General features: G+C 44.8%; 1 protein-coding gene across 1 annotated transcript in view; it reads left to right on the top strand.

Annotated features, from left to right (window-relative positions):
* Nucleotides 1–16,738, top strand: part of LOC137384438 (cytoplasmic phosphatidylinositol transfer protein 1-like) — a 399,346-nt gene that overhangs the window by 244,363 nt on the left and 138,245 nt on the right. The window contains exon 4 of the mRNA XM_068058497.1: nucleotides 11,947–12,035. Coding sequence (XP_067914598.1) covers nucleotides 11,947–12,035 — 89 coding nt within the window. The remainder of the gene's footprint in view (nucleotides 1–11,946; nucleotides 12,036–16,738) is intronic.

The raw sequence follows: 16,738 nt of genomic DNA, 5'->3' as shown, positions 1-16,738 counted from the left end.
AAGGAGTGTCTTAAAAGAGGAAAGGGGTAGAGAGGCAGAGAGATTTAGGGAGGGAATTTCAGAACTCGGGGCCTTCGCAGCTGAAGGCACAGCCACCAGTGGTGGAGTGATTAAAATCAGCAAAGCACAAAAAAACAGAATTAGAGGAGCACAGATATCTCAGAGCGTTGTAGGGCTGGAGGAGATTACGGAGATTGGGAGGGGGGAGGCCATGGAAGGATTTGAAAACAAGGATCCATTGCTTAACCCGGAGCCAATGTCGATCGAGCACAGGATGATACTTCTGCAACAATCTGAAGCCAGAAGTGCCAAGTTGATGATCCATCTCAGCCTCCTCCTGAGGTCCCCAGCATCACAGATGTCCGTCTTCAGCCAATTCGATTCACTTCTCGTGCTATCAGGAAAACAACTGAAGGCAATGGATACTGCAAGGGCTATGGGCCCTGACAACATTCCAGCAATCGCACTGAAGACCTGTGCTCCAGAACTTGCCACACCCCTAGCCAAGCTGTTCCAGTACAGCTACAACACTGACATCTATCCGTCAATATGGAAAATTGGTATGTCCTGTAGACAAAAAGCAGGACATGTCCAACCCGGCCAATTATCGCCCCATGAGTCCACTCTCAATCATCAGTAAAGTGATGGAAGGTGTCATTGACAGTGCCATAAAGCGGCACTTGCTGAGCAATAACCTGCTCGGTGACGCTCAGTTTGGGTTCGCCAGTGCAACTCGGCTGCAGACCTCATTACAGCCTTGGTTCAAGCATGGACAAAAGATCTGAACTCCAGAGGTGAGGTGAGAGCAACTGCCCTTGACATCAAGGAAGCATTTGACTGAGTATTGCATCAAGGAGCCCTCGTGAAACTGGAGTCAATAGGAATCGGGGGAAAACTCTCTGCTGTTTGTAGTCATACTGACCACAAAGGAAGATGGTTGTGGTTGTTGGAGGTCAATCATTTCAGCTCCAGGACATCACTGCAGGAGTTCCTCAAAGTAGTGTCCTAGGCCCAACCATCTTCAGCTGCTTCATCAATGAGCTTCCTTCAACCATAAGGTCAGAAGTGGGGATGTTCACTGATGATTGCACAATGTTCAGCACCATTCGCGACGACTCAATCCATGTAGAAATGCAGTAAAACCTGGACAATATCCAGGCTTGGGCTGATAAGTGGCGAGTAACGTTTGCGCCACACAAGTGCCAGGCAATGACCATCTCCAACAAGAGAGAATCTAACCATCTGCCCTTCACATTCAATGGCATTACTATTGCTGAATTTCCCCACTATCAACATCCATTACCATTACCATTGACCAGAAACTGAACTGTAGTAGCCATATAAATACCGTGGCTACAAGGCTAGGAATCCTGCGGCAGGTAACTCCCCTGCTGACTCCCCAAAGCCTGTCCACCATCTACAAGGCACAAGTCAGGCCTGTGATGGGATACTCTCCTTGCCTGGATGGGTGCAGCTCCAGGACATAGCAGACCACTTGATTGGCACCCCATCCACAAACATTCACTCCCTCCACCATCGACACACAGTGGCAACAGTGAATACCATCTGCAAGATGCACTGCAGCAACGCACCAAGGCTCCTTAGACAGCACCTTCCAAACCCGCGACCTCTACCACCTAGAAGGAGAAGGGCAGCAGATGCATGGGAACACCACCTGCAAGTTCCCTCGAAGCCACACACCATCCTGACTTGGTACTATATCACCGTTCCTTCATTGTCGCTGGGTCAAAACCCTGGAACTCACTTCCTAACAACACTGTAGATGGACTACAGCAGTTCAAGAAGGCAGCTCACCACCACCTTCTCAAGAGCAGTTAGGGATGGGCAATAAATGCTGGCCTAGCCAGCAATGTCCACATCCCAAGTACGAATATAAAAAAAAAACTTAAACAGAACTTGGTGCAAATTAGGACGCAGGCAGCAGAGTTTTAGAACGCCTCAGGTTTATGGGAGTAGAAGTTAGGAGGGCAACCATGAGTGCATTGGAGTAATGAAGTGTAGAGATAACAAAGGCATGGACGAGGGATTCAGCAGCAAATGATCTGAGGCAGGACTGATTAGGTGATGTTCCAGACTTGGAAATAGACGGTCTTAACAATGGTGCAGCTATGTGTTCAGAAATTCATTTCTGGGTTGCATATGAGACCAAGGGTTCCAAACAGTCTGGTTCAGTCTAAAACAGTTGCCAATGAGAGGGATGGAGTCAGTAGCTAGTGTACAAAGTTTGTGACTGGGACTGAAGACAATGGCTTCTGTCTTCCTAATATTCAGAGAACATTTTTTCTCATCCAGTACTGGATGTCAGACAAGCAGTCTGACAATTTAGAGATAGTGGAGGGGTCAAGAGTAGTGGCGCTGAGCTAGACCTGGGTGTCATCAGTGTACATATGGAAACTGAATCTGAATTTTCAGATGATGTCACCTAAGAGCAGCATACAGATGAGAAATAGGAGAGGGCCAAGAATAGATCCTTGGGGGACAACAGAAGTAACAGTGTGGAAGCTGGGAGAGAAGCCATTGCGGATGATTCTCTGGCAACTCCCCTGATTCCAGCCTCTTGTGCATCCCCTCGCTTGTCGTGTCATTGGCAGCTGTGCTTGCAGCCACCTAGGATCCATGTTTTGAAATCTTCTCCCTAAACCAGTTTACCACTCCTTTCCTCTCCTCCTCCTTTAAGACCATCCTTAAAACTCACTTCTTTGTCTGTGTTTTGGTCTTCCCTCCTAACCTTTCCTTATTCGGTTCAGTGTCAATTTTTCCTTATGCCGTTGTGAAGTATTTTTCTGCTTAAAGTTGCAATATAAATACAGATTGTTGTTTAATGAGGTCATTAGGATGGCTCTATGGGAAGCGAAAGCATCAAACTGACTTATGGTGTTGACTGAGTTTGGGATTAATGTATATGTGGATGAAGTTTTATCAAATATCTAGCAATTCTATACCTGACCTGGGTGTGGTTGACAATGATATTGGGTTCCAAAAATCAAAAAGTGATTATTCCAAATATCAACATTTTCAATCTTAATCCATGTTCAGCTTCCACCTTTCAAAAACCTAATTATTTTACTGCAATCTTAAAGGCAGAGACCTGATCTACTTGTGAGCAAAGTCCTTTCAAAAGCCAGATTTAGATTCAGACCTTACTGAAATTATAACTGACTCAAAATTCATAGATTACCTACCCAAATATTGTTTGAAACCACATGCTAGTAACTAGAAATTAATGACTGAATAGACTGCACTTTGGAAATGGAGGCTTTAAGTTGATTGAAACACACCACTGATCTTAGAATTTGTTGGCAAAGGAAAGCGGATTGAATGACCAACTGTAGTTATCGCCCAGCCATACCATTAAATTCAACCAACGGTTTTCTACAGCATAACAAAGTCTTCTGGCCTGTCTGCACAGATTCAAAATTATAGCTTCATTTTTAAACATTTTCCAATAATTTCCTGGTTCCTCAAATGTTACTTTGGCTGTTAACCTATTATTCTGACCCATCTGTCATACCTTACTTCGCCTGTTTCATTCTTGATGCATGACTAGGGCCCTACTAAATTCACAGTCAAATTTTACAAATTCCACAGGTGCGGCATTTTAAGAATCATGAATTTCACATATTTAAAGCATAAATTTCACGGTGTTGCAACAAACGTGAAAATTATCTATTTAAAACAGAAAAAGACTAAGGAGGGTTCTGGTTTCAAATGGCATATTTTGCATACTCAAAAACTATTGTAAAAAACTGACAATAAACAGGTACGTTGTCTACTCACTGAAGTCCGTGGTTGAATGTGAGCATGGAGCTACCTGCAACTGCCTTTTTCTTCATTCCCCGTCTCTGCACTGTGAACACCTGTCCGTATTTAGACATAACTCTCCGCATCCACAGAGCTTGTTGGAATTGTCAGGCAGCGCCCTGCTAGCCTTGCAAGGTGGAGGATTCTGCATTCCACAGAGTTCATCTGCTTGCAATGTGCAGCAAAAACCTTCGGTAGGCAGTCCTGTCAGAGCTCATTTGCACTTGGCAAGCAACCACCATTTTGCACATTAAGTGAAATTTAATTTCAATTAATTAACTTAAAATCTGGAATTGAAAGCTAGCCTCAGTAATGGTGCCATGAAACTCATCGATTGTTGTAAAAACCCATTGGTTCACTAATGTCTTTTGAGAAGGAAATTTGCTGTCCTTACCTGGTCTGGCCTACATGTGACTCGAGACCCACAGCAATTTGGTTGACTCTTAACTGTCCTTTGAAATAGCCTAGCAAGCCACTCAGTTGTCAAGGGCAATTAGAGATGGGCAACAAATGCTGACCTTGCCAGCTACGCCCACATCCCATGAAAGAATAAAGAAAAGATTAAATGGATACCCACAGCTCTGGGTGATCAAGTTTTTCCAATGGTATATTGGCACTTGCAAAAACATCCAGAAATTCCATTGTAACCAACAGATGATTTTCTGGACTCTGTCGACTTCTTAAAAAGAAGGGAAGGTTTAAACTAACTTGGCATGGGTGTGTGAACCAGGACGAAATATCAGAGGAATACCAAGGTGCACAGAATACTGGGAGTGATAGATAACACTAGAGTAGGGAACAGTAAGTTATTAGGTGGTGTCAGAGTAAGGGAGAAAGTAATAAATCAGCATTAACGTGGATGTATATGAATGCACAGAGTGTTGCTAATAAGATTGGTGAGTTACAGGTGCAGATTGATGTGGAAATAGGTTGTGGCTATAGCAGACTTGGCTCAAAGAACGGCAGGGCTGGGTGTTAAATATTCCTGGATACAAGGTGTTCAGGAAAGATAGGAAAGGGAAAAAAGCAGGATGGGTGGCAGGCTTGATTAAGGAGAGCACTGCAGTGCTAGAGAAAAAGGATATCCCAGAGGAGTTGAGAACAGAATCTATTTGGCTAAAGCTAAGGAACAAAAAAGATGCAGTTATATTGCTCGGTGTTGTCTATAGGCCACCAACTAGTGGGAAGGAGGTAGAGGAACAAATTTGCAAGGAAATTAGAGGTGCAAAAATTATAGGGTCGTTATAATGGGGAACTTTAATTATCCAAACATAGATTGGGATAGTAATGCAAAGGGCAGTGAGGGGCAGCGTGTGCTCAGGATAGTTTTCTATAGTGGTATGTTTCTAGTCCAATGAGAAAGGAGGAACTGCTAAACCTGGTTCTTGGGAATGAGATAGGCCAAGTGGATCAGGTGTCAATAGGAGAACATTTAGGGGAGAGTGATCATTTTTTCATAAGGTTTAGGCTGACCATGGAAAGGACAAAGGACAAGCCAGAGTAAGAACAATTAACCTGGGGAAAGCCAACTTCAATGGGGTAAGAACGGATCTGGGATTAATAAATTGGAGTCAGAGGTTGGTAGGAAAAATGGTAGCTGAGTAATGGGTTACCTTCAAAGAAGAGATAGTTCGGGCACAGTCAAGGTATGTACCCTCGAAGGGCAAAGGTCGGGTAAACAAATCCAGAGCTCCCTGGATGACAAGAGATTAAGATAAATTTTTTAAAAAAAAGTGTACTTACGACAGATGCCAGGTAGAAAATACAACTGAGAACCAGGCTGAATATAGAAGGTTCAGAGGGGAAGTGCAAAGGCAAATAAGAGATGCAAAGAGAGAAAATGAAAAGAGACTGGCAGTTTACATGAAAGGAATCCAAAGTTTTCTACAGTAAAAGGGTGGTAAAATATGGGATGGGGCTGATTAGGGACCGAAAAGGGGATTTGCGCATGGAGGCAGAGAGCAAAGCTGAGGTATTAACGGCATTGCCAGCGGAGGTGGTAGATGCGAGCACGATAGTGTCTTTTAAGATGTATCTAGACAGATACATGAATGGGCAGGAAGCAAAGAGAGACAGACCCTTAGAAAATAGGCGACATGTTTAGATAGAGGATCTGGATCGGCGCAGGCTTGGAGGGCCGAAGGGCCTGTTCCTGTGTTGTAATTTTCTTTGTTCTCTTTGTTCTTTGAATGCTTTGCATCTGTCTATACTAAGGAAGAAGGTGCAACCCAGGTAATGGTGAAAGAGGAGGTAATTCAGGCACTAGAAGGGTTTAAAATTGGTAAGGAGAAGGTATTGGATAAGCTGTCTGTACTTAAAAGTAGATAAGGCACTAGGACTAGATGAGATGCATCCAAGAATACTGAGGGAAGTGAGAGTGGAAATTGCGCAGGCATTGGCCATAATTTTTCAGCCTTCTTTAGACTCCGGTGATGCCAGAGGACTGAAGACTTACAAACAGAATCACAGAATCGTTGCAGTGCTTTCGGCCCATCAAGTCTGCACTGGCTCTCTGAAAGAGCAATTCCCTCAGTTCCATTCCCCTGCCTTCTCCCTGTAACCCTGCACATTCTTCCTTGACATATAACTGTCTAATTCTCTTTTGAATGCTTCAATTGAATCTGCCTCCACCACGTTCTCAGGCAGTGCATTCCAAGTTTAACCACTTGCTACGTGAAAACGTTTTCCCTCGTGTCACTTTTGCTTCTCTTAGCAAATACCTTAAATCTGTGCCTAGTCATTCTCGATCCTTTCACGAGTGGGAACGGTTTTTCTCTATCTACACTGTCCAGACCCCTCATGATTTTGCATACCTCTATTAAATAACCTCTCCGCCTTCTCTTCTCCAATGAAAACAGTCCTAACTTCTCCAATCTATCTTCATAACTGAAATTCCTCATCCCTGAAAACATTCTTGTGAATCTTTTCTGTACTCTCTCCAATGCCCTCGCGTCTTTCCTAAAAGTGCAGTGCCCAGACTGAACGCGATACTCCAGTTGAGGCTTTTTTTTTTTATTCATTCATGGGATGTCGGCATCACTGGCCAGGCCAGCATTTATTGCCCATCCCTAATTGCCCTTGAGAAGGTGGTGGTGAGCTGCCTTCTTGAACTGCTGCAGTCCATTTGGGGTAGGTATACCCACAGTGCTGTTAGGAAGGGAGTTCCAGGATTTTGACCCAGCGACGGTGAAGGAATGGCGATATAGTTCCAAATCAGGATGGTGTGTGACTTGGAGGGGAACTTGCAGGTGGTGGTGTTCCCATGTATTTGCTGCCTTTGTCCTTCTTGTTGGTAGAGGTCGCAGGTTTGGAAGGTGCTGTCTAAGGAGCCTTGGTGCATTGCTGCAGTGCATCTTGTAGATGGTAGCCACTGCTGCCACTGTGCGTCAGTGGTGGAGGAAGTGACTGTTTGTAGATGGGGTGCCAATCAAGCGGGCTGCTTTGTCCTGGATGGTGTCGAGCTTCTTGAGTGTTATTGGAGCTGCACCCAGCCAGGCAAGTGGAGAGTATTCCATCACACTCCTGACTTGTGCCTTGTAGATGGTGGACAGGCTTTGGGGAGTCAGGAGGTGAGTTCCTCACCTTAGGATTCCTAGCCTCTGACCTGCTCTTGTAACCATGGTATTTATATGGCTACTCCAGTTCAGTTTCTGGTCAATGGTAGCGCCTAGGATGTTGATAGTGGGGGATTCAGCGATGGCAATGCCGTTGAATGTCAAGGGGAGATGGTTAGATACTCTCTTGTTGGAGATGGTCATTGCCTGGCACTTGTGTGGCGCGAATGTTACTTGCCACTTATCAGCCCAAGCCTGGATATTGTCCAGGTCTTGCTGCATTTCTACACGGATTACTTCAGTATCTGAGGAGTCACGAATGGTGCTGAACGTTGTGCAATCATCAGCGAACATCCCCACTTCTGACCTTAATGTTTGAAGGAAGGTCGTTGATGAAGCAGCTGTAGATGGTTGGGCCTAGGATACTACCCTGAGGAAATCCTGCAGTGATGTCCTGGAGCTCAGATGATTGACCTCCAACAACCATAACCATCTTCCTTTGCGCTAGATATGACTCCAGCCAGTGGAGGGTTTTCCCCCTGATTCCCATTGACCTCAGTTTTGCTAGGGCTCCTTGATGCCATACTCTGTCAAATGCTGCCTTGATGTCAAGGGCAGTCACTCTCACCTCACCTCTTGAGTTCAGCTCTTACACAAGTTCAACATAACTTCCTTACTCTGGTACTCTATGCCCCTATTAATAAAGCCCAGGATCCTGTATGCTTTATTAACCATGCTCTCAACCTGTCCTGCCACCTTCAATGACTTATGCACATACAGAACTAGATCCCTCTGCTTCTGCACCCCCTTTGGAACTATACCCTTTATTCCATATTGTCTCTCCATGTTCTTCCTACCAAAATGAATCACTTCGCATTTCTCTGCATTGAACTTCATCTGCCACCTGTCTGCCCATTCCACCAACTTGTCTAAGGGATGTGGGTGTCACTGGCAAGGCCAGCATCTGTTGTTCATTCCTAATTTCTTCTGACAGCTGAGTGGCTTGCTAGGCCGTTTCAGAGGGCAGTTAAGAGTCAACCACATTGCTGTGGGTCTGGACTCACATGTAGGCCAGACCAGGTAAGGACAGCAGATTTCCTTCCCCAAAGGACATTAGTGAAGTAGATGGTTTTTAGAACAATTGATAGTTTCATGGCACCATTACTGAGACTAGCTTTCAATTCCAGATTTTTATTAATTAATTGAATTTTAATTCCACCAGTTGCCATGGTGGAATTTGAACCCATGTCCCCAGGACATTAGCTGGGCCTCTGGATTACTAACTCAGTGATATTACCACATTGCCACCATCTCTGGCAATGAGATGCCACTAGGGTCCGCAGCTGATCCTTGGAATTTGCTGGAAGCGAACAAGTTCAAGGCCACAGTGACTTTGATGGCTGCTGGCAGGGCATGGTGAGCAGTGCTGTGTGGTGCGAGGTCTTCAGCGACAAGGATACAAATCTCTGTGACCATCTGCCTGGAGAGTCGCAGTCCCATGCGGCACTAGTTCTCATTCACCTCCAGGTAGCTCCGTCTTCAGCAGATTTTCCTGTTTTGAGGGTTTTGCCTCTGTGGCCTTCCTGCTCTTCTTTCGTCTCCCATGTACTCCTGATGCTCGGATTTCAGTCCTTCCTGTGGAGGGTGTGGCTGTCACCGCCACTTGGCCCAGAATCTGCCAGGTGTGTCCCCATTACCAGCTGCAGCCTTCCTTCCAGGCATAAGAACAAGAAATGCTGCAACCACTCAGCAGGTCTGGCAACATCTGTGGAAAGAGAAGCAGAGTTAACGTTTCGGGTCAGTGACCCTTCTTCAGAACCGAAACGTTAACTCTGCTTCTCTTTCCACAGATGCTGCCAGACCTGCTGAGTGGTTCCAGCATTTCTTGTTTTTATTTCAGATTTCCAGCATCCGCAGTATTTTGCTCTTATTTCCTTCTAGGCAGATGGCCGCCCAATTTTCCTTGGCAGCCTTGCCCCAGCTTTTTTGCCCCATTGATGCTAGGAGGATGCTGTCCCCATTCAAAGCCTGGGTGCTGAATGCCCACTCTCCCTGCCAGCTCTGCAGCACCAAGGGTACCCTCTTACCAACTGCCCAGTCCCCCTTTGCCCCACTGACCCTCTTATGGGGCTCAGGCGATGCCCTGGTGCAGCCATGACTGGCTCCCCACTCTTTATGCGCCAGCCTTCAGCTGATCCGTTTCTGAAGGCGGGAGGTCAGCTCTGCGCCCCTTTTAAAAATTATAAGTTCAGCCCCTGACCAGCTCTAAATGAGCTTTTTAACAAGTTTATTTGGACTCAATTGGGAGAAGAGTGAGATTCATGCCCATTCTCCCCAGCCCAGGTAAGTATTGCGACACCGGGATCGGTGCCTTGAAATTGATATGCCATCCAGCACTGAAATCAGGAATGGAGGCAAGGGGGCCCCAAAAATTCAGCCCCTGAGCCCTGACCAGGTCTTCCCTAATCTGGGATGCTGAAGACAGATAGTGGACGCATTCACATTGCATAGGTTGGCTAACTCAGTACAGTTATAGAAGGAGTCTTGAAACTAGTCTATCTTCCTTTTTTCCCTCTGACTATATTTGGGGCTGTGTTCTTGCACCTATACTGTTTGGGATCTTCTCCCTGCTGCTCTCACATACGTCCAAGTCTTCAGAAGAAGGAATTTTCACTGCTATGTCCAGACTGGCCAAGAGAGTGTGGGGAAAATGGCGCACTGACACGGAACAGGATCCCCAAAGACACATTGTACAGCGAGCTCGCCACTGGTATCAGACCCACCGGCCGTCCATGTCTCCGCTATAAAGACGTCTGCAAACGCGACATGAAATCCTATGACATTGATCACAAGTCATGGGAGTCAGTTGCCAGCGTTCGCCAGAGCTGGCCGGCAGCCATAAAGACAGGGCTAAAATGTGGCGAGTCGAAGAGACTTGGTAGTTGGCAGGAAAAAAGACAGAGGCGCAAGGGGAGAGCCAACTGTGCAACAGCCCTGACAAACAAATTTCTCTGCAGCACCTGTGGAAAAGCCTGTCACTCCAGAATTGGCCTTTATAGCCACTCCAGGCGCTGTTTCACAAACCACTGACCACCTCCAGGCGCTTATCCATTGTCTCTCGAGATAAGGAGGCCCAAAAGAAAAAAAAGAAAAAGACACGGAACACAAAAGTCCGAGTGTATCAAGCCTGTGTCCTCAGTACCTTGCTCTATGGCAGCGAGGCCTGGACAACGTATGTCAACCAAGAGCGACGTCTCAATTCATTCCATCTTCACTGCCTCCGGAGAATCCTTGGCATCAGGTGGCAGGACCGTATCTCCAACGCAGAAGTCCTCGAGGCGGCCATCATCCCCAGCATATACACCCGACTGAGTCAGCGGCGCTTGAGATGGCTTGGCCATGTGAGCCGCATGGAAGATGGCACGATCCCCAAGGACGCATTGTACAGCAAGCTCGTCACCGGTATCAGACCCATTGGCCGTCCATGTCTCCGTTTTAAAGATGTCTGCAAACGCGACATGAAGTCCTGCGACATTGACCACAAGTCGTGGGAGTCAGTTGCCAGCGATCGCCAGAGCTGGCCGGCAGCCATAAAGGCGAGGCTAAAGTGTGGCGAGTCACAGAGACTTAGCAGTTGGCAGGAGAAAAGACAGAAGCGCCAGGGGAGAGCCAACTGTGAAACAGCCCCAACAACCAATTTTATCTGCAGCACCTGTGGAAGAGTCTGTCACTCTAGAATTGGCCTTTATAGCCACTCCAGGCGCTGCTTCACAAACCACTGACCACCTCCAGGCGCTTACCCATTGTCTTTCGAGACAAGGAGGCCAAAGAAGAAGATATTTTGTGGAAGAAATTTGAAATCCGTGTTCCAGCTGAAGACATTTATTAATTAGTATCCAGGATCTCAGTGTCTCCTATATGAATTAGTTTTATCTATTACTATTATAACACTTTTCTTTGTGCACCATAAGCTGCAGCAAGGTGAAATACTACACTGAAATAGTTACAGTTGGTTTGGTGATGACTCCACTGGCAATGCATTTCGCCTTGATTTGAAGCAGAGGTACCTTAATAAAGCTACAATTGCAGATTATAAATTTAAACAATTAGAAGTTTGTATTAACTTAAGGAAGTTATTCAGATTTAAAAGAAAATTTTCAGGGCAATGGGGAAAGAGCAGAGGAGGGGGACTAATCGAATGTCTTTCAAATAGTTGCCACAAGAACAACAGCCTCCTTGTGTGCAGTAAGATCCTATAATTTGACCCACTATGCATCCTTAGGGGGTGCATTATAATGAGAAATGATGATTCTAAGCATCAGTAATGCTTTCAGTGTGAACTGCAAAGTCATTGTCTAAGCGGTTCATTCAAGAGAAAATGCATGCTGATAACAATAGACCATATAGCGAGGGATGACTTACACAGGATGTGCCAGAACTAATGCAGGTTATTCCATGAGTTTATTTTCTTCTGTTTTTAACACTTCTTGGTTGGATTTTTTTTTTATTTTGAAGAATTGAAATATGACATTCATATTTATTTTTGAAACTATTCTTGCTTTATTTACAGCAAGCTTCCTAGCTGGGCTCGAGCAGTGGTTCCAAGGATCTTTTATGTCACTGAAAAAGCCTGGAATTATTATCCATACACCATCACAGGTAAGACTTAGCACAATTACTTAACATATAACTTTTAATGTGCAATGCAGCAGATTTTTTCCTCGAAGACTGAGGTTGTTTTACATGACACCACCAGAAATCAGTTTTAATCACCTGTCTTGCAGATTTCTACCTGAGGATTGCTAGTGAACTCCATTTTCCTCAATACTAACTTTCCATTGCCTGGAGAGCAATTGAGAAGTGGAGTGTGTGTTAATGTTGAGCGCATTGGGCAAGTAGCTAGGAAAGGGACAGAGAAAGCAGCCTTGGAGCAAATAGATAGCTTAAAAATAAAATGAAGAAAGCAGGCAGAGGGAGTGAGTGTGCGCCTGACCTCTCAGCTAATCAAGGAGAGTGAACGCATTGGAGAGGACCAGATATTTTGGATAGGGCCTGGAAAAGTTGGCAAATGGTGTTGTGCCAGCAACAGTTTTTAAAAATTTCATGATACTTCATTGTACATCTGTCTTTCGCATGCATATTACTTTGCTCTGTTTTTGGAAGTACATTATGAGGAAAGTATGTCGCTAGGTTACCATGCAAACAAGAGAGAAAGTAGTGGCTGTCATGGGTGCTTCTGTAGGAAACAAAACAAAATGTTGCTACATCACAAGACTATTAGATTCTGTCAGTGAGGGGTGTGGGGAGGAAGAACAGTAAAATGTGCTCAATATGGCCATTGGGAATTGGCATCAAATAGCAATCATCTTCACAATCCAAATGCAAAGGCTAGCTAGTGATATGAAGAAATACATTTCACAAAATTGTGAAATCAGCAGATGAATGATTCACCTCATAATGACGTTAGTATTGTGTTCGAGATACCGTGAGATAATGGTACAATCCAGCGGGAGGAGTGCACTGCTTATTCTAGGTCCATTTCTCATTTTCCATGATGGAAAAGGACAGAGATAGAACAGGAGTTAGAGTTCTTGAAGGTAATTCAGTGTCAGAACAGAGGGAAGCATTCAAAGAGGAGATTCAAGGGGTTCAGAGTAAACATGTTCCCACAAAGAAAAAGGGTGAGACGGCCAAATCTACAGCCCCATGGATGTCAAGGAACTTGCAGAAAAGGAAAGCTCATGTCCGACACCGAGCAGTCAATACTACAGAAAGCCAAGAGGAGTATAGAAAGTGGAGGGGTGAAATCAAAAAGGAAATAAGGAAAGCAATGAGAGGGCATGAAAGAATATTGGCAAGCAAAATCAAGGTGAACCCAAAGATGTTTTATCAATCCATTAAGAGTAAGAGGATCACTACGGAGAAAGTAGGGCCCATAAAAGACCAAAAAGGTAACCTATGAGTAGGGGCGGAAGACGTTGGTCTGGTTCTTCATGAATATTTTGAGTCTGTCTTCACAAAAGAGGGGGATGATGCAGATATTGTAGTTAATGAAGAGAGGTGTGAATTATTGGATGTGATAAACATAGGGAAAGAGGAAGTATTAATGGGATTAGCATCCTTGAAAGTTGATAAATCACCAGGGCCAGATGAAATGTACCCTAGGCTGTTAAAAGAAGCAAGAGAGGAAATAGCAGAAGGTTTGACCATCATTTTCCAGTCCTCACTGGATACAGGTGTGGTGCCGGAGATTGGAGAACTGCTAACGTTATACCTCTATTTAAATAGGGAGCGAAGGATAGACCGAATAATTACAGGCCAGACAGTCTAACCTTAGTAGTGGGCAAATTATTGGAATCCATTCTGAGAGACAGGATAAACTGTAACTTAGAAAGGCACAGGTTAATCAAGGATAGTCAGCATGGATTTGTTAAGGGAAGATCTTGTTTGATCAACTTGATTGAATTTTTTGAAGAAGTAACAAGGAAGATAGATGAGGGGAGTGCAGTTGATGTGGTCTACATGGATTTTAGCAAGGCTTTTGACAAGATTCCACATGGTAGACCAGTTTTAAAAAAAAAAAAGTCCCATGGGATCTGGGGAAGTACAGCAAGGTGGATACAAAATTGGCTCAGTGGCTGGAAACAAAGGGTAATCGTTCATGGGTGTTTTAGCGACATGGACCATTGTTTCAGCGACTGGACAGCTGTTTCCAATGGCGTATCGCAGGGCTCAGTACTGGGTCCCCTGCTTCTTGTGATCTATTTTAACAATTTGGATGGAAATGTAGGTGGCATGATCAAGAAGTTTGTAGATGACACAAAGATTGGCTGTGTGGTAGATGGCGAGAAGGATAGCTATAGGTTGCAGGAAGATATTGATGGTTTGGTCAGATGAGCAGAAAAGTGGCAAATGGAATTCAACCCAGAGAAGTGTGCGGTGATGCATTTGGGGAGGTCAAGCAAGGCAAAGGAATACACGATAAATGTGAAAATACTGAAGTGTAGAGGAAGTGAGGGACCTTGGAGTGAATGTCCACAGATCTCTGAAGATAGCAGGACAGGTCGATAAGGTGGTTAAGAAGGCATATGGAATTCTTTCCTTTATTAGCCAAGGTGTGGAATATAAGAGCAGGGAGGTTATGCTGGAACTGTATAACTCATTGGTTGGGCCACAACTTGAGTACTGTGTACAGTTCTGATCACCTCATTACAGAAAGGATGTAATTGCACTAGAGAGGGTACAGAGGAGATTTACGAGGATGTTGCCAGGACTGGGAAAATACAGCTATGAGGAAAGATTGGATATGCTGTGGTTGTTCTCCTTGGAACAGAGAAGGCTGAGGGGAGATCTGATTGTAATGTACAAAATTTTGAGGGGCCTGGATACAGTGGAGGTGAAGGGTTTATTCACCTGAGCAGAGAGGTCAGTGTCAAGGGGGCAAAGATTTAGTGATTGGTAGAAAAATTGGGGGGGAGATGAGGAAAAGTCTTTTTCATCCAGAGGGTGGTGGGGGTCTGGAGCTCACTGCCTCATTCAAAAGGAGTCTGGATATGGCCCTCAAGTGCCATAATCTGCAGGGCTACGGACCAAATGCTGGAAGGTGGGATTAGAATAGATGGATTGTCTTTCGGCTGGCACAGACGGGATGGGCCAAGTGGCCTCTTTCTGTGCCTTAAACTTTCTATGATTCTCCACGGGTCACAACATATATTTAAATTTTTTCCCACTTACCAATAATAAAGAACTAAATTATCAGTTTATTATAAAACTGGTCTTAACCAGTAATGAAGTAAAGCATAAACACACAGATTGAAATATTAAAGTTGCCTTTTTTCTTTACACACACACGCACGCACGCACACACACACACACACCTGTTAACCGAAAAAATAAAGGGATTTTTGTTTTTAGAGCTCTGTTACTGACAAAAAAAAATACTTGGGCTGAATACTAGCTCATTCCTGAAATAACAGCAGATGAGATACATTTATGTTCCAAAATTGGTATACAGACTGGCCTCCGTGTACAGGTAGACGGGTCACTGGGATCTTTTAGAACAGTTTTCAGGCGGCATTGACAATTAATTTAACAGACTTTTCTTCAAAGACAGGAGACTAGATGAGTTGACACAGTGGGATCTTTTAGAGAAGTGCCGGAAAGCTGAGCAGGGTTGTTGTCTTCTCTCCTTCCTTGGGTATTCTCTTCTCTCCTTGGAAGTTCTCTCCCTTTTTATACAGTTCAACCCCAACTCAAAACAATTCAAAAGCGAAACCAACAACAGGATAACAATCAATCTTGACCTGTCACTTCTTTGTAAACAACTTCTCCAGGTGTCCAAAGTTCTCTATTATTTATTGAGCTGGATGTCAGGTGGTATCCCGGAGAAGCTTCTTGTTGCTGGAAGTCAGTGGTTTCCCAGAAAGGCTTGTTTTCCTCACAAGACCTCTCAGTGCCCCTTTTTCACAGAATCACAGAATAATACAGTGCAGAACCCTTCGGCCCATTGAGTCTGCACCGATGCATTAAAGACACCTGACCTGTCTACCTAATCCCATTTTCCAGCACTTGGCCCATAGCCTTGAATGTTATGATGTGACAAGTGCTAATCCAGGTACTTTTTAAAAGATGTGAGGCAACCTGCCTCTACCACCCTCCCAGGCAGGGCATTCCAGACTGTCACCACTCTCTGGGTAAAAAAGTTCTTCCTCAAATCCCCCTTAAACCTCCCGCCCCTCACCTTAAACTTGTGACCCCTCGTAACTGACCCTTCAACTAAGGGGAACAGCTGCTCCCTATCCACCCTGTCCATGCCCCTCATAATCTTGTACACCTCGATCAGGTCACCCCTCAGTCTTCTCTGCTCCAGTGAAAACAACCCAAGCCTATCCAACCTCTCCTCAAAGCTTAAATGTTCCATCCCAGGCAACATCCTGGTGAATCGCCTCTGCACCCCCTCCAGTGCAATCACATCCTTCCTATAATGTGGCGACCAGAATTGCATACAGTACTCCAGTTGTGGCCTTACCAAAGTTCTGTATAGCTCCAACATGACCTCCCTGCTTTTGTAATCTATGCCTCGATTGATAAAGGCAAGTGTCCCATATGCCTTTTTCACCACCCAATTAACCTGCCCTTCTGCCTTCAGAGATCTATGGACAAACATGCCAAGGTCCCTTTGTTCCTCGGAACTTCCCAGTGTCGGGCCATTCATTGAATACTTCCGTGTCACATTACTCCTTCCAAAGTGTATCACCTCACACTTTTCAGCGTTAAATTTCATCTGCCACTTTTCTGCCCATTTGACCATCCCGTCTATATCTTCCTGTAACCTAAGACACTCCACCTCACTGTTAACCATT

Source organism: Heterodontus francisci, chromosome 26 (assembly GCF_036365525.1).
Source record: "Heterodontus francisci isolate sHetFra1 chromosome 26, sHetFra1.hap1, whole genome shotgun sequence".
In the NCBI taxonomy this organism is placed as follows: Eukaryota; Metazoa; Chordata; class Chondrichthyes; order Heterodontiformes; family Heterodontidae; genus Heterodontus; species Heterodontus francisci.
This window is presented reverse-complemented; position numbering and strand designations above follow the sequence as displayed.